Genomic DNA, 24,947 nt, shown 5'->3' on the forward strand with positions numbered 1-24,947 from the left:
TCATTATTGTTACTGCATCACAATGATTAAGAAATACACACACTAATCGAGTACATTACTAAAGGAAGGCTATAGAAAAGTAAAATAAGAAAGATATTTATATACAGTATATATATATATATACATACATCATCATCACTGGTCAGGAATTACATCATTCAGGCCCTTATCTCATCAGCTGGGAGGCCCGTTGCAGCGAAAGCCTGAAGCGTCCAGACCAGGAACAAGTCTTTTCTGCACGATGCGTCCACCCACAGAATGAGCCCCAAGGCTCTGCTGCAAAAAAACCCCTTTTTATTAAGCTAAAACTTATCCATGTACGTGAGGATTCAGTCATATGCTCTCAGTTCAGGCAAACAAACCACTGGCCAGGTGGGTTATCTGCCAGACTTCAAACATACTCCGCCTCCCTCCTGCACAAGCTGACTTCAGAGACATTTCAACCTGTTCTGGAGATGTGCCTTATCTCATACATTGTTCTTGAGATATACCAGGAAAGTCACTTTTGGGTCAAACACAGGGGATTTTAAAAAGGTATTATCGATTAAAGCAAGACTGAAAAGCAATTTTTAATATTTTTCATCACAAACAATTCAAAAACGTGTGGGATGAACGCAGCGGATCTCTAATTGGAAAATGAATGGTATAAAAAACAAAACGTAAATGTTTGCATGTGTGTTTGCATGTCGAGTGGCGCTAAGAGACGACTCCAACTGTTAAGAATTAAGGCCAAGATTGTGGCAAGTTATAGTATTTTGTGAAGAATTGAAAGCTCACAAGATGAGTACAGTTTGTGATATTTGAATTTGTTTTGGACTATATGAAATTAAACAGCAAAAAAATAAAAAAAATAAAATATTTTTTATGAACACTAATTCATTTACTAGAAGGAGGTTTTTCTGACCTGTGATTACTTTTTTAACTGTGAGTAGCAGTGGACATTGTCAAAACGGTTTATAATTAATACCGATTAGCTGCTACGATTGTGTGAGATCTCTTCCTCCTTAACTTTTTCAAGGTCTTTGATATTCACTATTTGTTGAGGTTTGGAACTACATTATGGCCTAGGATCTTATAAAATTCAAAAGGTAGCCCATCTGGCTATATTGGCAGATATCTTAATAGCATGCTGTACTTCTTCCGCTCCAGAGTAGCATTAAGCATTTATAGGTTTTCCACTGTTAAAGTAGGAAGATGAAGACCAGTAAAAAAGGATTCATAGTAGAGCCCCTCCCCTTTAATCTTTATTTATCTGGAACTGATCTGCATACAGTTTTTGATATAGGGTTGCATGATAGACAAATTCACACTAAACTTTCTGTAAATCTCAAGAAATTTTATCAATTCTAGAATCTTTTCCCTTTTAGGTCACCATATAAAAATTATATATATATTTTGAAATTCTGATATCTCCGTAACGGCAACACAATATCTCTTCACTGTCAGATACTATGCGAAATAATACAAAATCCTTCAGATAGGTTCTGTTTAGCTGCGTAGTTTCTTAGCAGCTTGTGTACTACAACAGCAATAGCACTCGGGACACAAAGAGCAAGAATTGTACCTTTGAAATGCCATCTTTGACGATAGAGATCACCAAAACACCTCCTGTTGGAAAAGTTGAACAAGTCAGACTTCCATGATCCAGCACCTAACTACATGCTAGCAGAATCCCTCACCTTGATCACATGTGGAGAAAACACATTAACCCTCACCAATTACAAAATAAACAAGAACTGGACATGGAAACCCTAAAAAAGCCATATTCTCTGTGAGCAGTACAACACAGGAGAAGTATAAATATAAATGCATTTCCTCTGTATTTAATTAAATGCTTTTGGGCAATTTACTTTTCTAATTACGATGGGCCTGGTATCTTTCCACTCACTTTTTTTATTTGGTCTTCTAAATCTGTTTTCACTTTCTTCATTTGGCATTTCTTCTGGCTTCCTCCTTCTCTATATTTGTCTCTGACACTAATCTTTCACTTTTCATCTTTTTTCCTTAATTTCTGTCTTCTGTGCCTGTCCATCCACTCATGGCTAGATTGTCTCTTCTTTTCCACTCTCCAACCCTCAATATCTTTTTTTTTTTTTTTACTTAGTAATCTACAAATTTTCCACCTTCTCCACACAACTGGTTCCCTCATTTGCCTCTCTTTATCCCAGCCTTCTGTTCCCCACCCTCAGTCAATCCGTAGAATCCCATTTCCAACCCTTTGCACTGAACCTCTTCCCCAACCCTCATTTGTCTTCCTGTACCTCTCACTCCCTCACCAGTTCCTTTCCTGACCCTCATCCCTTCCCTGGCCTCCAGTACTTTATATCATACTTCTTTTCACCTCCTCCCCAGCTCTTCCCTTTTCTCATTCACTTGGAACCCTCTTCCAGCACTTCTTTATCCTCCACAGTTTCATACCTTCTCTCCATCCCATCCCACTTTTCTTTATTTTTGCCTCAAATGTCCCATCCCATTTGATCCATCCTTTCACATACTCCCACCTAGCTGTTTATCTTTACTGTCACCAAATCCTTGAGTCCCCACTCCCATCCTCTCCAAGTCCCCATTCAATTGCCCAAGTACCCACACTACAACCCAGTCCCTGGGTCCTCACCTAATCCCTCTGTCCCTTTTCTCCCTCATCCTCAAATCCCCATCTAATCCTTATATTAAAAACCATTTTTAAGGGGCATTTGCTGCCCCTAACATTCCCCTCTTGCAGCACCACTGCACCAAACTCATCTCTTCTTTTATGCCCCCCAGGTTCATCTTTCTGAGTCACTCAGGGATCCCCACCTCCATGCTTGTCGCCTGTCCCACCACCAGTTCCTTTTAAAACTTATTCACTCTATCCAATGATTAGAGCTGGTAGTCATTGCCAAGAGGGGGCTAGTGATCACTGTGGTGGGGAAGCAGAAATAGGGACTGGTTGTGGAGATTTCAAATAGTTGCCTCCCTAGCTGCTCTTCTCGGTCTACATACAAACATGATCATTAAGAAAAGCATGGGCTTCCTGTCTGTCAAAATTTTGGTGACGCACTAGTTGAGAATCACTGGTGTACTTTTGCATCCTGTAGACAGTAAGTCATAACATTTAGAGATAATCATTTGTGTTCTGTTCAGTGTGCAGCATGAGCTGTTTGTGCAGCATGAGCTGTTGCTAACAATTGATGTCTTCTATAGGTGTGAGGTAGTCCTGGGTGAGTTTCTAAAAGAGATCAAGAAAAACCCTTCCAGTGTGAAGTTTGCAGAAATGGCCAACATTCTGGTTATCCACTGCCAAGGTTCTGGTGAGTAAAGCATCTGGTGAATATGGAATGTCCAAGCATAAGTGCATAAGTATATAATCACTGCCACGCTGGGAAAAGACCAAAGGTCCATCAAGCCCAGCACTCCGTCTCCGACAGCGGCCAATCCAGGCCCCAAGAACCTGGCAAAATCCCAAAATGTAATAACGATCAATGGACTTTTCCTTCAGGAATCTGTCCAGACCCCCTTTAAACTTAGCAAGGCCAGCTGCCGTCACTACCTTCTCCGGTAATGAGTTCCAGAGTCTAACCACGCGCTGAGTAAAGAAAAACAATGCAAGATATAGTTTTAACGTAGCTATATCTAAGAAATTGGATGATGGTTTGAGCTTTTCCAGTACCTAGTGAGCACAGTTAAATGAGTAAGAAATGTTTTCTTGCATATGTAAGGAAAGTAGGTGGGTATGTGGAGATCATAGTAAATACCTGAATACTTCAGTGTTGCTTTGTAATAATCGCCTGAATTTCACATCATGTGACGGTGTAAGAATCTTCAACTAAACTATTTAAATCTGACATAGTAACTAGAAACTGCAGTATACATGTTTGACAGAGACTGCCTTCACTGTCTAGGCTTCCCAAGCAGGTCTAATCCCCTTCCAGGTTATCAGACCCATGCAACGCCAAATTTGTTATATGTTATGAAAATGATCATAATGAAGACAGTTCACATTTTGTATTTAATTTTCTAACATTTTGTTGCTATTTGCTTGCTTTTTCCTCACCCCGTATAATTTTGGAGCTAGATGGTGGATTCTTTGTAGGCTGTCATATCTGAAGAGTAGACCTGCACAGTCTTAAAAGGTTATGTTATGTCCCCTTTAAATAATTCTTATATTGATCAAATACAAGTTATTGCAGCCTACAGAGAATCCAGATTGGTTCAAAAGAAATAGAAATACTAGAATTCTACATTAAGAACGTAAAAATAGAGATTTTATTCATTTTCAGCAATGTTTGAGTAAATAGAATGCAAAAAGTCTAGTATGTTCATTGGTTTTTTAGATCTGTAGTTCTCGGTATCTGCTAAGCTTTCTTTTATCTTGTAATATTTTCCTGGATCTACCGCATAGTCATCGATAGAACCTGAAAATACTGCAGAGACAATATTAACTCCCAGAACAAAGGAGGGAATGACAACCATCTTACAACAGCAAAACTGTTGGATGGGATTCAAGGTTATAAAGGGTGCTCTGGTCTGTGGCCCTCCACTGAGGGTCACCACAGTCTAGGTTATAGAGGGGGTCTGCAGATAACTTGAGCTAAGCTTTAGTAAAAGACCCCCAGAATGAGGAGAGTGAATGTAATATATTTGTAGAATAAGGGTTGTGTTATGTGTTTGACTGAGGAGTAGAAGAAGATGACAAGGGATGGTGAGAAAAACAGTACTGATATTCAAGAAATTATAGGGATAAGCCTGAATGTACCTTAATTTGAGAAGAAATTAAGATTTCCAATATTGTGGCAGGATAGGAGAGAGAACTTTGATTGCGCTGTAGTCCAGTTCAGGCAGGTACTAATTGATATGGAAACTGAAAAGAACAGGAGAAAGCTGGTGGCTGAAAATAAAATATCCTTTGACATGTTGGTAGAGCTGAATGTGCCATTTGGGTGCTGACCTGTCGGTGATGATTTCTATATGGTGTACTTTATCTTTATTTTGTTTTTACTATATTGCTTAAACTGACTATGCAGAGCAAAGCGGTTTACAGACTAAAAACACTTTATAGAAAAGAACTGTAATCATTGGACAGGAAAGTAAGCATCCACACCACATATACTGGATTTTGTTGTCATGGTGTTTTTTTATTATCGGCCGAGCATTCAATCGTGGTTGTGGAGCTCAATTATTGTTTTGTCTCTGCTTGTTTGGATCTGTTCTGGTTGTTGTATGGCTGTTTGTTTTGTGGCCCCTGATGCAGCCCAGTTGGGCAAGGCGTGGCCTGTGTCGGGCTTGTTAATTTTATTTTGATTTTTATTCATTGAATATTGTGCTTTTTCACATACGTATCTGCTTTGTCTGTTTTCCACTGTTTAAGAGAAGACAGTGGGAGACCAGAAAATAAAGAGTTGCAGTAATGCAGATGTGTGATAACCAAAGACAGAATGAGGATTCATTTGCAAGATAAAGGCAGATAAGATTTGACTGAGTGGATGTGCTGCAGGGCAAAAAAAGAAGATAGTAATATTTAGGCTGTGTGCCACTTGAAGGTTAGCTTTGGATCAAAAATTACTCCTAAGATCCTAACCTTATCTGTATAATTAAGTGTGTGACCTAGGGGAGCTGGTGCTAGAGGGACAATACAATAAGGGCTTGGAAAATTAATGGATTCACATTTACAGACTTTAAGGGAGAATTTGTGATCTCATAACCAGGTTGAAAATTGTTCTAGACAGAAATTCAATAGCAAATTATCTTCAGAATCGGGGGAGTAGATATAAGCAATCTGATTCCTCTCTCTATGGAGGCGTAACCTAGTGGTTGGTGCAGTGGACTGTGATTCTGGGGAGCTGGGTTCGATTCCCAATGCGGCTCCTTATGACTCTGGGCAGGTCACCTGGCCCTCCATTGCCCCAGGTGCTTTGAATGTAGTTGCAGAACCTCAGAAAAGTGGAATATCAAGTCCCATTCCCTTCCCCAAGGTGGTGTACAGTATGTCCAGTTTAGCATAAGACTTACAATTTTGTTAACACAACAATAGTAAAATGATCAAATATAAATACAATAAATGAGGTAGACTTGGAAATATGATGTTGTCAAGAAATGTTTCTTTTCACGCTTTAATATGCTCCGTTCACTCTGTTCTTAATTTCTCATCATTGCATATGCTGATACTTGAATTGGTCATTTCTCATTTGGAGAAATTTGTAATTTTTTGAATCGGGGTTTAACTGGTTTTCAGATATGGCTTCCAATACCTACTGGATTCTTTACTAGATATTTACTATTACTCACCAGATTCATTATACTAGTATTCCATTGTTCCTTTCTAGTTTCCTGATAACTTACAATCCTCAGAGGTAGCTTCACTCCTCACAGCATGATCGTTTTATTGTCCTTTCCCATCTTAAGTTCAGATTGGATATCACTCACAATTTCTGCCTCTGTTGTTGCTCTGACTCTGTAGAACAATGTACCTCTTGACCACAGACTAGAATCTTCGTTTAAGTTCAGGTTCCACTTAAATGCCTACTACCACAGTATGGTATTCTTTTGGGGGCGAACAAGAACCTCACTCCTTGAGCTGTCTAGTTTGTATATGGTTTGCGGCACAGCCTAGGATCACCAGTGTATCACCTCTTGTATTTATTTATTTATATTTTGCTCACACCTTTTTCAGTAGTAGCTCAAGGTGAGTTACAGTCAGGTACACTGGATATTTCTCTGTCCCAGGAGGGCTCACAATCTAATTTTTATACCTGAGGCAATGGAAGGTTAAGTGACTTGCCCAAGATCACAAGGAGCAGCAGTGGGATTTGAACCGGCCACCTCTGGATTACAAGACCAGTGCTCTAACCACTTGGCCACTCCTCCACTCCCATTTGACCCATTGTTCCCTTTGTTTAGGACCTACAAAATTGTATTTTTAGTTCCTTTTGTTTTGACTCTTCCTGTGACCTTCCCCTCAACATTGCTCATTTGTTTTAAGCCGCATTGAACATGCTTTGAGTGGGAAAGCGCGAGATACAAATGTAATATTAATATTTATAGATTTTTGAGATGATTTGTGGTATATCAGATAAACTTGGTCACAGCAGAGATTATTTTCAGGTGTTGGGCCAATGGCTGCATCTGTCCATGTAGTACCAATTGCTTAATAGATGAAATGACTACAATGGAACCATAATTTCCAGTGGAACCAACATACTCAGCTTTCTATCCATAATTCTTCATCCCTTGATTCATTATTGAACTCTGTTGCAGTATTAGACATCCGAGGCCAATCTATGTTCCCATTGCTGTGGTGAAATATTGACTTGTTCTGTCCATAGATGCATCCAATACTGAGTGAGGAGTTAACATGCATGCTCACTACACACAAGGAACACAGGGATTACGAAAAAAGATAGCATTAGAGGCAAAAAAACATAGCAAAATTTTTTTCAGTATATTAAAAGAAAGCCGGCAAAAGAATCGGTTGGGCTGCTGGATGACCGAGGGGTAAAAGGAGTGATCAAGGAAGATAGACGTACCAGAGAGATTGAATGAATTCTTTGCTTTGGTCTTCACCGAGGAAGATTTGGGTGGGATACCGGTGTCGGAAATGGTATTTCAAGCGGACGAATCGGAGAAACTTACTGACTTCACGGTAAACCTGGAGGACGTAATGGGGCTGTTCAGCAAACTAAAGAGTAGCAAATCTCCTGGACTGGATGGTATTCATCCTAGAGTACAGATAGAACTGAAAAATGAGCTTGCGGAGCTACTGTTAGTGATATGCAATTTATCCTTAAAATCGAGCGTAGTACCGGAAGATTGGAGGGTGGCCAATGTAACGCCGATTTTCAAAAAAGGTTCCAGAGGAGATCTGGGTGAGACCGGTGAGTATGACGTTGGTGCCAGGGAAAATGGTAGAGGCTATTATCAAAAACAAAATTACAGAGCACATCCAAGGACATGGATTACTGAGACGAAGTCAGCACGGCTTTTGTGTGGGGAAGTCTTGCTTGACCATTTTTCTTAAATTCTTTGAAGGAGTAAACAAACATGTGGACAAAGGGGAGCCGGTTGATATTGTGTATCTGGATTTTCAGAAGGCGTTTGACAAAGTACCTCATGAAAGACTCCAGAGGAAATTGGAGAGTCATGGGATAGGAGGTAGTGTTCCACTGTGGATTAAAAACTGGTTGAAGGATAGGAAACAGAGAGTGGGGTTAAATGGGCAGTATTCACAATGGAGAAGGGTAGTTAGTGAGGTTCCTCAGGGGTCTGTGCTAGGACCGCTGCTTTTTAATATATTTATAAATGATTTAGAGATGGGAGTAACTAGCGAGGTAATTAAATTTGCTGATGACACAAAGTTTTTCAAAGTCGTTAACTTGCGACAGGATTGTGAAAAATGACAGAAGGACCTTACGAGACTGGGCGGCTAAATGGCAGATGACGTTTAATGTGAGCAAGAGCAAGTGCAAGGTGATGCATGTGGGAAAAAAGAACCCAAATTATAGCTACGTCATGCAAGGTTCCATGTTTGGATTACGGACCAAGAAAGGGATCTGGGTGTCGTCGTCGTCGTCGATAATACACTGAAACCTTTTGCTCATTGTTCTGCTGTGGCTAGGAAAGCGAATAGAATGTTGGGTATTATTAGGAAAAGTATGGAAAACAGGTGTGAGGATGTTATAATGCCATTGTATTGCTCATGGTGTGACCGCACCTTGAGTACTGTGTTCAATTCTGGTCGCCGCATCTCAAGAAAGATATAGTAGAATTGGAAAAGGTGCAGCGAAGGGCAACTAAAATGATAGCGGGGATGGGATGACTTCCCTATGAAGAAAGACTAAGGAGGCTAGGGCTTTTCAGCTTGGAGAAGAGACGGCTGAGGGGAGACATGATAGAGGTATATAAAATAATGAGTGGAGTGGAACAGGTGGATGTGAAGCGTCTGTTCACGCTTTCCAAAAATACTAGGACTGGGGGGCATGCGATTAAACTACAGTGTAGTAAATTTAAAACAAATCTGAGAAACGTTTTCTTCACCCAACGCATAATTAAACTCTGGAATTTGTTGCCGGAGAACGTGGTGAAGGCGGTTAGCTTGGCAGAGTTTAAAAAGGGGTTAGACGGTTTCCTAAAAGAAAAGTCCATAAACCGCTACTAAATGGACTTGGGAAAAATTCACAATTCCAGGAACAACTTATAGAATGTTTGTATGTTTAGGAAGCTTAACAGGTGCCCTTGACCTGGATTGGCCGCTGTCGTGGACAGGATGCTGGGCTCAATGGACCCTTGGTCTTTTCCCAGTGTGGCATTATTTATGTACTTATGTAGTCTGAGAGGCTTCTCCACAGCTTCTGCACAACAATCACTTGAAGCTTTGAACCATTTACTGTGCCTTTGAGTTTTTTCTTCACTTCCTTTTCATTCAAGCTGACAACCATGGCTAAGCTTTATGTGAACAACCAAAGGGGAATGGGATCCTACATCTCTATTGGGAAGTAGGAACAATCTAGGACTTTTTCCTAGCCCATTTCATCCAAATACGAGCTGCTTATATTGCTTGAGTTGGAATCATATAGCTAACAAACTCAGCAGAATTCTGCAAACTCAGAAGTGGTCCCTATGTGTAACGACTTTGTAGACAATCTCTCAGGATTGTTGGACCCCCAAGGTTGACCCTTTGCCAGCAGCAAGAGCTCAAAGCTTTCTCTTTACTGCTGAATCCATTCATCCTCTGGTCACCTAATTCCTGGTACTCTGGCAATCCCTAGACTTGGTGGCTTCTTTATGGGTATCCTCCCCATTCAGCTTATACAAAAACCCTGCTCAAATTTCAACAGCATCCCAAAACAATGATTTTTATAATACCATATTGGCGATGATAAAACTGTTTCCTCTTTTAAAAAGGCTGGAATGTCTGCCCTCATGTAGGCTCTAAATATTTTTGACCTTACTTGCATCTTCATGCTGAACTGCCAAAAGCTCATCTGTACAATTGGGACCTTAATGTTCTAACTTCTCTTTGAAATTGCCATTTGAACCACTGTAGCCTGTTTTATTCAAACACCTTGCATAGAGAATGCTTTTCCTAGTAGTTGGTACCTCAACTACATGAATAAGTGAACTCTTAAGCACTAGCAATCTATGAACCTTTCATACAATTTTATCGTAAGAGAGTAGCTTTTCAGAATCATCCAAAGTTTACTGCAATAAACCATCCACACTCTGTTAGGCTTTCTTGTCTTAAACGTACTGAACCAATCAGGTCTCCTTTAACCCTAATAGAACTGGCATACCAGTTGCCCAAAGAATTCTAGCAAATTGGCTAGTATCCTGCATCCAGTTTTGTTATCAACAAACCAAGTACTCTAAACACTAAAGACTCATCAGATCAGCTGTTGTAGCCACTATGGCTCTCCTAAAGTCTGATTTGTTGGATATAATTTGCAGAACATTGATCTGCTCTTTGCTTCAGTTCTTTAATTCACTCTTCGTGTGGGCCAAGCCACAATAAAGGAGAATGCCTTTGGATAAACTGTGCTGGACAATTTGTTTGTGTGATGTAGCAACTCTTGCACACTTTACAGTGCTTGCTACTCCTAAATACGAGACAATATGTAAAGAAATGAGCAGCCCTAACCTTGGGATTCACTCACTTGTGTGCCTGGTTCATCCTGCTTGTCGATGGGAAAAAAACATTTTTACTCACCTGTAACAGGTGTTTTCCTTTGCAGAATTGATACGGTACACAGTCCCTCTCATCTCCCCAAACGTTTCATTAATTCTTGAGGTTTGAAACGTAGTAGTTAAGGAGACTGTCTTCTGAGCCCTGGGAGATATGTTTTGCTCCTTTGAAGTGCGATGATGTTACCACCCTGTGTATGTGATCAATCCTGCTGTTACAGGTGAGTAACATTTCTTTTTCTTAGAGTTGGCATATTAATGCAAATGTTTGGCATTTACTAGTATAGTGACCTTTATAAATGACAGCAGTGGGCCTGATACTGAAACACACTTATCTAGATAGCACCCCTACTGTTGGATAAGTGCCATTTACAGGGCCATCTGTTGATTTTCTGTGACACTATCCAAACAGTACCGCAAAAATTCATTGTAGGCCGCTTTGGTGCTGTCTGGATTACACCACAGCAGTACGAGTGTAGAGCATGGGTGGAGGCAAAAGTTATCCTGGTAGCGGCATTCTTCAAATTGCTATCCATATAACTATCCAGATATAGTAAAGACAGAAAAGTTGCTGACCTAACTTTTTCTGGATAGTTACTGGATAACAGTTTGAATGTCACTGCTATCCAGATAATGGTGGTGCTGCTCGTTTTTTCCAGATATTTGGTTTTCTGCCAGGTGACCTGGATTAGCCACTGTTGGAAACAGGATACTGGGCTAGATGGACAATTGGTCTGACCCAGTATGTCTGTTCTTATGCTCTTATTCAGCACTGCTTACATATCTGAACATCATGATTTTATTTAAATGCCATCTGGTGTTTAAAAAAAAAATCAACAGCCATGTAGTTTTAAGTATTGAGTCAAATTGAATTCTTCCCATTATAACTTTATTTTGGACTGAATATGTCTCCATTTTGGCTTTTCTTCTTTCCAACTTTTAGATGACCTGATCCAACTGACAGCTATGTCATGGATGAGGGAATTTATCCAGCTGGCAGGCAGGGTAATGCTACCCTATTCTTCTGGGATCTTGACTGCCGTTCTTCCTTGCCTGTCTTATGATGACCGGAAAAAGAGTATCCTTAGCAGCTGCTGGTGTCAGCCACATCTGAGCCAATCACACCGTCCTTTGTGTTTGAGCATAGTGTTTGTTAGACAGCTCATTTATAGCAGACATGAATGAGACAGTTAAAGGGTTCTAGTAGTTAATTTTGAAAGTGACTTCCTTGTTAGACTTATTTATTTATTTACTGTATTTATAATCTGCACTATCTGCCAAATTCTAGGTGAAGAACAATTTAACAAGCATAATATCAAAATCATGTTAACATCATATAAACTACCAAGACACACAAAAACATATGTCATTAAAAAATTACATCCAGTTAAAATCAAGTATAATAAAATATGCTGTATCAGATAAAACGTCTAAAATACTGAGTCATAAATCTTAAAAACTAATCTTCAATGATTAAAAGCCTGTTGAAACAACTTGGTCTTAAAGGCCACTTTAAAGTCCTATAGATCTCGTATTGCTCAAATGTGATCAGGTAAAGCATTCCACAACAATTGATCTACATATAAAATATAGAAGACCTGTACTTTTCAAGGTGAACCACCTTAAAAGAAGGAACATGCAAAAGATTGGCTGTTGACGATCGCAAGGATCGAACAGGCTGATGCAAATGTAAGGATGCAGCAATCGAGACCTTCAGATTTGGCACTTAAAATCTGGCATTGAAACTGCTTTCAGAGAGGGATGTTACAGGCTGTAAAAAGGTAGGGGAAACAAAAGCAGATTTTGTTAATTAGTTGAATGGTAGCTGAATGCAAGGTAAACCAAAATATAAGTATTAACCTCTTCATATTAACGATAGAAAGTTTAATTATATTTTTAGCATTTATCAAAGGCATAAATTAGAGGTGGAGGAAAACTTGATACCAGAGGACTTGAGAATTGAAAAGTCAAATAATATGTTTCGGAGGTCTTGAAAACTAGAAATATACACAAGAAAGGTGAGCTGAATGTTATCCTGTCAAGTAAAGTGAGTTTAAGATAGACCAAACAGATATTTTATGACACAGTGAACAAAACAGATAAGCTTCTTGCACGTAAAATTTAAATGGTTAAGAGTCGAGGCCCTATGAATGAAATTCTAGATGAGCATGGGAAAGAGAGACTGGTATCTTATGAAATATATAATTTGTTTAGTGATCATTGTAGTCTCTAACCGTCAAGTTTTTTTTTTTTTAGGTCTGAAGAAGACTTAAACTGTTTTTTGAATATGACAAAGATTACAGATGACAATAGAGACCAAACCAGAAACTAATCTAAATATTCCTTACAATGGCTTTGTCAGGCATTAAAGAAGTGGCTAATGTGTGTAACCAGAGTCTGATGAAGCTAGTCACCCCAGAAGATGATGAAACAGATGAGGCAAAACAGTCAGTGATGTTGCACATGGAGAATAACCCTGATGAGTCCCTGTCCAGGCAGGACACAGCTACCAATGGTGAGTTCTCATTTTTTCAGGGTGAATTAAACCATGTGAGCTCTGTTTACAGAAGGGATTTGAGAGCTGTCCTAGTTTTCAAGATCTGCCCTCCTTTCATCACTTTAAAAAAAAATGAGAAGGCAAATGCAATGGATGATGGCTGAATGTACAAATAAACCAAAGGATGCATTATTTTGGGGTTCTAGACTGAAAGGGTAGAGTGAGAGGGAGACAGGAAGATGATGTGATAGCCAAATGAAAAGAATACTTACAGACAACATGATTATATCTGGTGATTTGTGATAAAACATGTGTTCTTGTTAAGCCCTCTTATGCTTTGAAGTGTCTGATTTTTTTTTAATATCTTACATTCCTGGATATTTCTGAAGTTGTCTTTTGGTATCCTGATCACAAGGTCATTGATTCAGTGTTTTGGCCTGGAAAATTGTTTACTCATTGAGGTGTTAAAAAGATGAGCTGCTTGCTCTATATTTATGACTAGTAAAAAAAAAAACCTGTTTCTGATGCAAATGAAACGGGGGCTAGCAAGGTTTTCTTCAGAGTGTGCATGTGGGAGTGTGTGTGTCCCTGCCCTCTGCCCTCTCTCCCTCCCCCTCCCCCCTCCGAGTCCAGTCCTTCAGTGTTAAGTTTCCTGCTGTTCTGTGTTTGTGTTACAGAGAGAGTGAGGACGTCTCTCTCTCCCCTCCCCCCTCTGAGTCCTTCACTGTTACAGAGAGAGGGATTTCGTGCTGTGCTGTTTTCCTTCACTCATGGGGAAACCGGATATCTCTGGCGCTTCACACTTCCGGCTGGAGGCTTCAGTAGTGCCTTTTATATATATAGATTTGAACATTGGGCTAGATTTTCAGCTGGCACTTAAAATTAATAGGTATATTACATAGGAGATGACAGCACATAAAGTCATATGGTCCATCCAGTTAATGCTGCTCACTTTATAGGTAGTGGCGCTGAATATCTATACCGGTACTTTCATGTATGCCTAAATTAAATGTATTAATTATCTGGATAGCGTTTAAATATTACGACTATGCAGATATTTTTTGGCTCAACCGCACCCCGGCTCAAAATCTTCCATTTCTTATACAGATAGCATTGGGTTGTTCAGTCAGATTTTTGACCTGATATCTCTGTATAAATTACTAGAATCTGTGACTAGTGAAGCCATATATTCACTTGCCTCTGATGAAAATACAACAACTTTTGATTATCAGCCCAGTTACCTTTATTTTCAGTGCACTATAGACTTACATATAACCAGTGCTTTTTTTGTAGAAAAAAAGGTGCCGGTACTCATTATGGGCGGGGTCACCACATATGGATCCACCCCTATGATAGCCACACCCACATTAACCACACCCCCTATACCAGCCATGGCGCATATAAACAGACATCATTGAAAATATTATAGTACTATAGGAGAAAAAAATAACGTGATTTTTTTCATTATAAGTAATCTCTGTAAGCTCTTACAGCTCCAGTATACCCAGTGCAAAATAAGACAGCCAATGTAAATTCTCAAATTGGACATAATTACAAACACTAAAATTAAAATAAAATGATTTTTTTTCTACCTTTGTTGTCTGGTGACTGTTTTTCTTTTCATATTGGTCCCAGTCTGTGATTCTGCTTTCTTTTCTTTTCGCTTAACTCTTCTGTGCCATTTGTCATTTTTGTCTCCTTTTTCTTTGCTTTCTTCAATATTTTTCAGGCTCTCTCTCTGTCCAGATTTAATTCATTCTTACTATCCATTCTTTAATTTCCTTCATCTACCTGTGGCTTTTCATCTTTTCCTCACCCTTGTTCTCCCCATGCCCCCCCCCTTCCTCTTATTCTCCAGTCTTTCTCTATTCCCCTTTTCCATCCAGCAGCTCTGCTTTCTCTCCCCATCCTTCCAGTGTCTCCCCTATTTCTTTCTGCATTCTTCCATCCAGCATCTTCCCTCTCTCTCTCCCCATCCTTCCATCTGTTTTCCCCCTCTCTCTCCCCATCCTTCCATCTGTTTTCCCTCTCTCTTTCCCCAATCCTTCCATCTGTTTTTCCCTCTCTCCCCAATCCTTCCATCTGTTTTTCCCTCTCTCTCCCCATCCTTCCCTCTGTTGTTTTCCCTTTCTCTCTCCCCAATCCTTCCCTGTTTTCCCTCTCTCTCTATCCCCATCCTTCCATCTGTTTTCCCCTCTCTCCCCAATCCTTCCATCTGTTTTTCCCTCTCTCCCCATCCTTCCATCTGTTTTTCCCTCTCTCTCCCCAATCCTTCCCTCTGTTGGTTTCCCTCTTTCTCTCTCTCCCCCCAATCCTTCCCTCTGTTGGTTTCCCTCTTTCTCTCTCTCCCCAATCCTTCCCTCTGTTGTTTTCCCTCTCTCTCCCAAATCCTTCCCTCTGTTGTTTTCCCTCTTTCCCCAATCCTTCCCTCTGTTGGTTTCCCTCTTCTCTCTCTCCCCAATTCTTCCCTCTGTTGTTTTCCCTCTCTCTCCCCAATCCTTCCCTCTGTTGGTTTCCTTCTTTCTCTCTCTCCCCAATCCTTCCCTCTGTTGTTTTCCCTCTTTCTCTCTTTCCCCAATCCTTCCCTCTGTTGTTTTCCTTCTTTCTCTCTCTCCCCATCCTTCCATCTGTTTTCCCTCTCTCTTTCCCCAATCCTTCCATCTGTTTTTCCCTCTCTCCCCAATCCTTCCATCTGTTTTTCCCTCTCTCTCCCCATCCTTCCCTCTGTTGTTTTCCCTTTCTCTCTCCCCAATCCTTCCCTGTTTTCCCTCTCTCTCTATCCCCATCCTTCCATCTGTTTTCCCCTCTCTCCCCAATCCTTCCATCTGTTTTTCCCTCTCTCCCCATCCTTCCATCTGTTTTTCCCTCTCTCTCCCAAATCCTTCCCTCTGTTGTTTTCCCTCTTTCCCCAATCCTTCCCTCTGTTGGTTTCCCTCTTTCTCTCTCTCCCCAATTCTTCCCTCTGTTGTTTTCCCTCTCTCTCCCCAATCCTTCCCTCTGTTGGTTTCCTTCTTTCTCTCTCTCCCCAATCCTTCCCTCTGTTGTTTTCCCTCTTTCTCTCTTTCCCCAATCCTTCCCTCTGTTGTTTTCCTTCTTTCTCTCTCTCCCCAATCCTTCCCTCTGTTGTTTTCCCTCTTTCTCTCTTTCCCCAATCCTTCCCTCTGTTGTTTTCCCTCTTTCTCTCTCTCCCCAATCCTTCCCTCTGTTGGTTTCCCTCTTTCTCTCTCTCCCCAATCCTTCCCTCTGTTGGTTTCCCTCTTTCTCTCTCTCCCCAATCCTTCCCTCTGTTGGATTCCCTCTCCCTGCCAAGTTTGGTGCGAACGGCGCGAAGACGCGACGCACGCGGCACCAGCCCCTATTTCCGGCCGCTGCTGCTTCTCCTGTTGTTGAGCAGCAGCGGCCGCTACACAAAGAAAAAGAAGATTAAAAAAAAATTGAAACCTGGCTGAAACGCGGCACCCCGGCTCTGTAGACAGCCATTAGGCATTGGCTGTTGCCCCGCAACCGCTCCTCCTCTTGCCCCTACGTCACTGCCCCTGGAGGAAGACCCCGGAGGAGCGCAGTGACGTAGAGGCAAGAGGAGGAGCGGCTGCGGGGCAACAGCCAATACCTAATGGCTGTCTACAGTGCCGGGGTGCCGCGTTTCAGCCAGGTTTGAATTTTTAAAAAAATCTTTTTCTTTGTGTAGTGGCCGCTGCTGCTCAACAGGAGAAGCAGCAGCGGCCGGAAATGGACTCACGGGGCGGGGGGAGCAAAAAAAAAAAAGGTGCCGGTACGCCGTACCATTGCGTACCGGCACAAAAAAAGCACTGCATATAACACAGATCTATAGGGTCTATACACTTCTTTTTTTTTAATTGTTATATATTGTACCGTGGACCCAATATAATGCAGATTCACTTATATCAGTCAAATATCTTGGACCTCAGTGTCTGTTATATGCAGGCTTATTTTTGAAAGAGAAGGGCACCCATCTTTCAACACAAATCGGGAGATGGGCATCCATCTCTCAGGGTCGCCAAATCGGCATAATTGAAAGCCAATTTTGGGTGTCCCCAACTGCTTCCCGTCGCGGGGACGACCAAAGTTCCCGGGGGCGTGTCAGCTGCGTAGCGAAGGCGGGACTGGGGCATGCCTAACAGATGGGCATCCTCGAGTGATAATGGAAAAAGAAGGGCATCCCTGACGAGCATTTTGACGACTTTACTTGGTCCATTTGTTTTACGACCAAGCCTCAAAAAGGTGCCCGAACTGACCAGATGACCACCAGGGGGAATCGGGGATGACCTCCCCTGACTCCCCCAGTGGTGACTAACCCCCTCACACCCTGAAAAAAAGAACTTTTTAAAAACTTTTTTTGCCAGCCTCAAATATCACACTCAGGTCCATCGCAGCAGTATGCAGGTCCTTGGGGGGGAGGTGGTCTTGCAATCCAGAGGTGGCCGGTTCAAATCCCACTGCTGCTACTTGTGATCCAAAATCCAAATAAATAAATAAAGGGGTGTCAGAGGCATAGCAAAGGCATGGACATCCTTCTCACAGAAACATCCACATTTTGGACGTCCTCAACTGCCGTCACAGGGACGGAGGCATAGCGAAGGACGTCCTTCACCCATACTCTTAAAAAAAAAAAAAAAAAACCTCCCTGATGAGTACTTGGACGTTTCCACCTGGACTTGTGTTTTTCAAAGGTTGTAGATGGCTATTATACACGCAGCTTGTTTGCGTGTATGAAGCCATTTTTGGCATACGCAGAGCAGCCACGCATAACGCTTGGCTGGTCTGCACTGGCTTCCCCTCCTTAGGAAGGAAATCGTGTGCAAATGAGCTAACAGCGAGCAGCTCATTTGCATGCGATTTCCTTCATGCATGCCCGTTCCTTTCCGAATCACTAAAGGATCAGTAAGGGAAGGGCTTTTTCCGTTCAGTTAGTGCATCATTTAGTCCACTGCAGTGCCCCCTAGGGTGCCCGGTTGGTGTCCTGGCATGTCAGGGGGACCAGTGCACTACGAATGCTGGCTCCTCCCATGACCAAATGAGTTGGATTTGGTTGTTTTTGAGATGGGCATCCTCGGTTTCCATTATCGCCGAAAACCAGGGACGACCATCTCTAAGGTCGACCATCTCAACATTTATGTCGACCATCTCTAAGGTCAACCTAAATGTTGAGATTTGGGCGTCCCCAACTGTATTATTGAAACGAAAGGTAGTTGCCTGTTTCGATAATACGGGTTTCCCTGCCACTTCACAGGGACGTCCTGCGAGGACGCCCTCAGGAAAACTTGGGCGCCCTGTTCGATTATGCCCCTCATGGTGTCCACGGTGTATTTTATTTTCATGAATCTCCTCTGTGCTGTAATTTCTGTGGATTTAACTGGTGCTAATGTCATAACAATCTTTTAATATGAGAGAGAGAGAGAAGAAAGGGGAAAAACTAGGCATCAAAGGACCATCTACACAACCACTGGATTCTCTCAAACCATCTATTCTAAGGGCCATGAAGTAGAGACCCTATATCAGGCAAGCTTGGTGGGCCATCTTGAAACTCACAACAGTCTTCTGGCTAAATCACGACATATACAGCATTCTCATCACACCATCCATGAATGGCAACACTGAGGAAAGAAGGAATCTGCAAAGCAGACCTAATTCAGAAAAGTTGTATTTGAAAAAATCCTGATATTATTTAATTTAAACTGCTTGCTTCAAATCCTGTACCTCTCTGCTGTGTTAGCAACTTAATGTTGTGAGGCCTTTCTGCATCCCAAAGCCATTTTAATCAGTAAACTAACTCAATATGCAATCAATGTGAACTGTTTTCAGGAAATGCTTATTTGATCTGATAAAGCTGAGAGTACAAGAGAGATGGTTTTGATTTGATATAACTATAGTCTATATTGATTTTATCACAGGACACCTATGTGAGAAGTCCAAAAGTGTGCCTGCTTTATAAAGGGTCAAAACACATCCAACAATCCAAAACAGTCTGGAGAAATCTAAATATTAATCATCATGCATACTTTCTATTTTATAGCATATAACCATATCATCAATATCTAAGCTTGATGAACCATCAATTGTGAGATATACACAAATGTACAAATATGATACACTCTTTATCAGTCCAGTGCCTAGTTGCATATTATTTTGGCTTTTTAATTCAGTAGAACTTGGGGAAAATCCACTGCTTATTTCTAGGATAAGCAGCATAAAATGTATTATACTTTCTTGGGATCTTGCCAGGTACTTGTGACCTGGATTGGCCACTGTTGGAAACAGGATGCTGGTCTTGATGGACCGTCTGTCTGTCTCTGTATGGCAATACTTATGTACTTATGACGATACCATGTTTCAAACTTTGCATCAGGGAAATCATAACAGATAAGTCCATCCACTTTCAATTCCATTAATAAAAGAAAAAGGTGTTGGTGTCATTCTTTAGATTATAGACTGATGAAATGTCAACCAATCACAGCTGCAATGGACAGCACATGACAGACTAAACCGATTACATCCGTTTCAGCTAACATTCAAAACTGCAACTGGCTGAACGAATAGAAGTTCTTAAAAAATTAGAAAACAAAGAAAGTCAAGTATCTATTGCTAAAGAATGTGGTGTCAATCCCAGTCAAATTTCACGTGGCTTGAAGCAGAAAGACCAGCTTCTGGAAGACTGGCAAAACAATACAAATCCACAACAGAAACGAAAACAGGTGGGAAAAGCTGAGGAGGTAGAAGATGCTCTTCTTCGGTTGTTTTCTCGAGTCAGGAGCAGACAGTTTCCTGTCAGTGGTCCACTGCTTATGGAGAAAGCTAACCAGGCAGCTGAAAGTCTTGGACTGACTGAATTCAAAGCCACTGTTGGATGGTTGGAAAGATGGAAGGAGAGGAACAGCATAAAATTCAAGAAACAGCATGGTGAGAAACAAGATGCTGATGACTTTGGTGCTGAAAATTGGGTTGTTTCAGTTCTTCCTACCATCTTGAACGAAGTTTGCACCTCGTGATATTTACAGTGCTGACGAAAATGGTCTCTAATGGCGAGTGATTCCTAATGGAACACTTGCATTCAAACATGCCGAAACTATTGGAGGTAAAACATCGAAGGATCGACTGACGATCCTCCTTTGCTGCAATATGGATGGGAGTGAGAAGTTGGAACCCCTCGTCATTGGAAAGAGCAAGCAGCCCCGTTGCTTCAAGAAAGTTAAGCGACTTCCTATGTCATACGAGGCTAATGTAAATTTGTGGATGACTGGGGAAATTTGGAAGCAGTGCCTAAAGAAGTTAGACACTAGAATGTGGGCACAAAAGCGTCAGATTTTGCTGCTTTGTGATAATTGTGCTGCATACAGGGATGATATCAGGCTGTCTAATGTCAAGGTGGTCTTCCTGCCACCAACCTCTGGATCAGGGCATAATAGCCAATTTCAAACAACATTATCGGGCTCTTGTGCTACGTTGTCTGATGAGCGTTATGGATGACCAGGCTGAGAAGGATAAACGTGCTGTTGAACTGACTCGTAATCTATCACTGTTGGATTCCCTACATATGCAGAAAGAAGCCTGGAATCATGTTACACAGGCAACCATTGTGAACTGCTACAAGCGGGCAAGCTTTGTTAAGGATGTGGAGAGGGAGGAAACAGATGTAGCTGTTGCAAACGTGTCAGATGAACAGGTTATTGACATCCCAGCCGCTATTCCATATCATCAAGCTGATCAATCCATAGACTGGTGGGTTGTGTCCATCTACCAGCAGGTGGAGATAGAGAGCAAACTTTTGCCTCCCTATATGTGGTCATGTGCTGCCGGAAACTCCCCAGTATGTTCTCTATCTCAGCAGGTGGTGGTCACACACAGCAGCAGCTCTGGCTAGGCCTCCAAGCCTAATTTTTAGGTTTTGTTGAGTGCCTGGGGTTGAGGGCTCTTTTGAGCAAGTGCAAACCTGGTGGTGCCAGGTCCCTCCTTTTCTCCCCCCTCCCGCTGGCTCCGTTAAAAAAAAAAAAAAAAAAATTTTGAACGTCTTTAAAGGCGTTTATCTCGACGTTTATTGAAGCGTCTATTGCAGCTACTCACTGGGACACCAGGTCGTTACAACTCGGAGCGGACAGCAGGTAATTTTTACCTTTTTATAGCGGGCAGGGGGTTCCCCGATTCTTCTCCTCGTGGCATATGGCGTCGGAGGGCGAGGGCGCAAAGGGTCGCTCCCCGGGTCGCTTGAGCGCTTCTAGAGGGGATGCGGGGGTCTTAAAGCCTGATTCGCCCTTGTTGGGTGACGGTTTCGTGACCGATGAATGTCCCGGTCCTTCCTCCGGCGTGGCGGTTTTTCCCGCCATAAACGCCCATCCCCCGCTCCTCGCCTCCGCCATCTTGGCCGGCCACGCGGCTCGGACGGCTTCTTCTTGGGCCGCCCTTGAGGTTGGAGACATTAATGCCATGAACGCCCTTAATTTGGGCGACGGCACAGAAGCGGCTAAAGTTAAGAGCCGTTCTTTCCGCGCGGCTCCTTCGCGGAGTTTCGCGCCGGACGCCATTTTGGATGCGCAGCATGTCTCTCCCCCGCTATTGAGAGCGCCGGTTGAGGGTGCGTCTAGGGCTGTTGCCCAGGCTGCGGAAGTGCACAGTTTGGGGGGTATCTCCCCCGAGTTTGTTTTGCTGCTGCATCAGGCCTTCCTCATGCACAACGCTGCCCCTGCTCCCTCGTCTGGTAAAGAGGTTGAGGTTCCCAGAGGTAAACGCCCTCGGGTTGATTCCCAGGCCTTGGAGGAATTTGTCTCCTCCGATGTAGATGAGGGCAGCGTGTCTGAGGTCTCCCAACGGTCCTTTGCGGATTCCTTGGAGGAGACGGATCCCCGCTCGGATGGAGCGGATGACCCCTCTGCAGCGCGGCTTTTTAGCCCAGAGGATTTGCCCAACCTGTTGTTACAGGCCATGGACACTTTGAAGATTTCCTCTCCGGAGGACGTCTCTCCCTCAGCCCCTGTTGGCTCTGCCATTATGCTGGGGACGAAGCGCCCGCCTAGAACCTTCCACGTGCATGATGCCATGCACACCTTAATCTCGGCTCAATGGGATGTCCCAGAAGCGAGCCTTAAAGTGGCTAGGGCTATGTCCCGCCTCTATCCTTTGGCTGTGAGTGAACGTGAGGCCTATCTGTGGCCTACCGTGGATTCTTTGATCACTGCGGTGACTAAGAAAACGGTGTTGCCGGTGGAAGGTGGCACAGCCCTAAAGGACGCCCAAGACAGAAGATTGGAGGCGGCCTTAAGGTCGTCCTTTGAGGCGGCTGCTTTAAATTTGCAGGCCTCAGTTTGCGGCTCCTATGTGGCCAGGGCGTGCCTGACTATGGTACAGCGGGCTTCCCCCTCGGATCATTCCTTGAGGGCTGATTGGCCGGCCCTGGAATCGGGCTTAGCCTATTTGGCAGACTTGCTGTATGATGTCTTGAGAGCCTCAGCTAAAGGCATGGCTCAGACAGTCTCTGCGCGGCGGTGGCTTTGGCTGAAACATTGGTCTGCTGACCACGCCTCTAAATCCCGCCTGGCTAGATTGCCTTTTAAAGGCAAGCTGCTCTTTGGGGTCGAGCTGGACAAAATCGTGACCGATCTCGGCACGTCTAAGGGCAAGAAGTTACCAGAGGTCAGGGCTCGGGCTAGTGCTCGTCCCGGTACCTCCAGAGGACGGTTTCAGGAAGCCCGTCGGTACCACCCGGGCAGGTCGGGTTTTTCTGCCCCCTCTTCCTTTAAGAGGAATTTCTCCCCCAAGCAGCATTCCTTTCGCAGAGACCGCCGTCCCGGAGGTGCTCCCTCCGGTCCTCCCCCAGGGTCTCGTACCCAATGACGGGGTCTTGGTCCACGCCCCAGTGCAGATTGGAGGACGGCTGTCCTCGTTTCTGGGCGAGTGGACCGCAATAACTTCAGACGCGTGGGTGCTGGAAGTCATCAGAGACGGCTACAAACTAGAGTTCTGCCGACCCTTAAAAGACGGGTTTGTACTCTCTCCCTGCAAGTCTCCGGTCAAAGCTGTGGCAGTGCAGCAGACCTTGGACAATCTGATCCGCCTGGGCGCGGTCGTTCCGGTGCCAGAAAGTCAGCTTGGCAAGGGACGTTACTCCATTTACTTTGTGGTACCAAAGAAAGGAGGTTCTGTCCGGCCTATCCTCGACCTCAAAGGGGTCAATCGGGCCTTGAAAGTGCGGCACTTTCGCATGGAGACTCTCCGCTCTGTTATAGCGGCAGTGAAGGCAGGAGAGTTCCTGGCATCCTTGGACATCAAGGAAGCGTACCTACATATTCCCATCTGGCCTCCTCATCAACGCTTTCTGCGTTTTGCAGTCCTGGGACGACACTTCCAGTTCAGAGCCCTCCCTTTCGGGTTGGCTACTGCTCCGCGGACCTTTTCCAAAGTAATGGTGGTCATCGCGGCCTTCCTACGAAAGGAAGGGGTACAAGTCCATCCTTATCTGGACGACTGGTTGATCCGAGCCCCCTCTTATGCAGAGTGCGGCAAAGCTGTGGACCGGGTAGTTGCTCTTTTGAGCTCCCTGGGATGGATCATCAACTGGGAGAAGAGCCAGCTGCGCCCGACTCAGTCCCTGGAGTACCTGGGAGTTCGATTCGACACCCAAGTGGGCAGAGTGTTCCTGCCAGACAATCGGATTGTCAAACTTCAGGCTCAGGTGGACCAGTTCCTAGTAGCCTCTCCCCTTCGGGCTTGGGACTATGTGCAGCTGTTGGGCTCTATGACGGCCACGATGGAAGTTGTGCCCTGGGCCAGGGCTCATATGAGACCACTTCAACACTCTTTGCTGCAGCGCTGGACTCCGATGTCGGAGGACTATGCTGTGCGCCTTCCCTTGGACCCAGCAGTGCGCAAGGCGCTGAGCTGGTGGATGCAGACAGACAAGTTGTCTGCGGGAATGCCTCTGGTGACCCCAGAGTGGATTGTCGTCACGACGGACGCCTCGTTGTCGGGCTGGGGAGCCCACTGCTTGGGAAGGACAGCGCAGGGGCTCTGGTCTCCTGCAGAGGCAAAGTGGTCTATCAACCTCCTGGAACTCAGAGCCATTCGGTTGGCGCTTTTGGAGTTCATCCCGGTACTGGTGTTGAAGCCTGTACGGGTCCTGTCGGACAATGCCACGGCTGTGGCCTATGTCAACCGCCAGGGAGGTACCAAGAGCGCCCCTCTAGCCAAGGAGGCTATGAATCTTTGCCAGTGGGCGGAAGCGAACCTGGAGCAGCTTTCAGCGGCCCACATTGCCGGAGTCATGAATGTCAAGGCGGACTTTCTCAGTCGCCATACCTTGGAGCCCGGAGAGTGGCAGCTATCTGCTCAGGCGTTCTTGGACATCACGAAGCGCTGGGGCCAGCCGAGCCTAGATCTGATGGCGTCATCGGCCAATTGCCAAGTGCCGCGCTTTTTTCAGCAGAGGACGGGACCCTCGATCCCTGGGAGTAGATGCTCTTCTCCAACAGTGGCCGACACAAGAGCTTCTCTATGTGTTCCCGCCCTGGCCCATGTTGGGCAGGGTGCTAGACCGGGTGGCAAAGCATCCCGGCAGGGTAATCCTGGTGGGTCCGGATTGGCCCAGGCGTCCCTGGTATGCGGACTTGATCAGGCTCTCAGTCGACGATCCTCTGCGGCTGCCAGTGGAGCAGGGCCTGTTACATCAGGGTCCCGTGGTGATGGAGGATCCCTCCCCCTTTGGTCTTACGGCCTGGCTATTGAGCGGCAGCGTCTGAGGAAGAAGGGCTTCTCAGACAAGGTCATCGCCACTATGCTGAGAGCGAGGAAG

The 24,947-nt window shown here is 43.9% G+C and overlaps 1 protein-coding gene across 1 annotated transcript in view; it reads left to right on the forward strand.

Annotated features, from left to right (window-relative positions):
* The window catches only part of VAC14 (VAC14 component of PIKFYVE complex), a 573,384-nt gene that overhangs the window by 103,306 nt on the left and 445,131 nt on the right, over nt 1–24,947 (forward strand). The window contains exons 8-10 of the mRNA XM_030203598.1: nt 3,184–3,290; nt 11,597–11,731; nt 13,016–13,168. Coding sequence (XP_030059458.1) covers nt 3,184–3,290; nt 11,597–11,731; nt 13,016–13,168 — 395 coding nt within the window. The remainder of the gene's footprint in view (nt 1–3,183; nt 3,291–11,596; nt 11,732–13,015; nt 13,169–24,947) is intronic.

This window comes from Microcaecilia unicolor, chromosome 5 (assembly GCF_901765095.1).
Source record: "Microcaecilia unicolor chromosome 5, aMicUni1.1, whole genome shotgun sequence".
Lineage (NCBI taxonomy): Eukaryota > Metazoa > Chordata > Amphibia > Gymnophiona > Siphonopidae > Microcaecilia > Microcaecilia unicolor.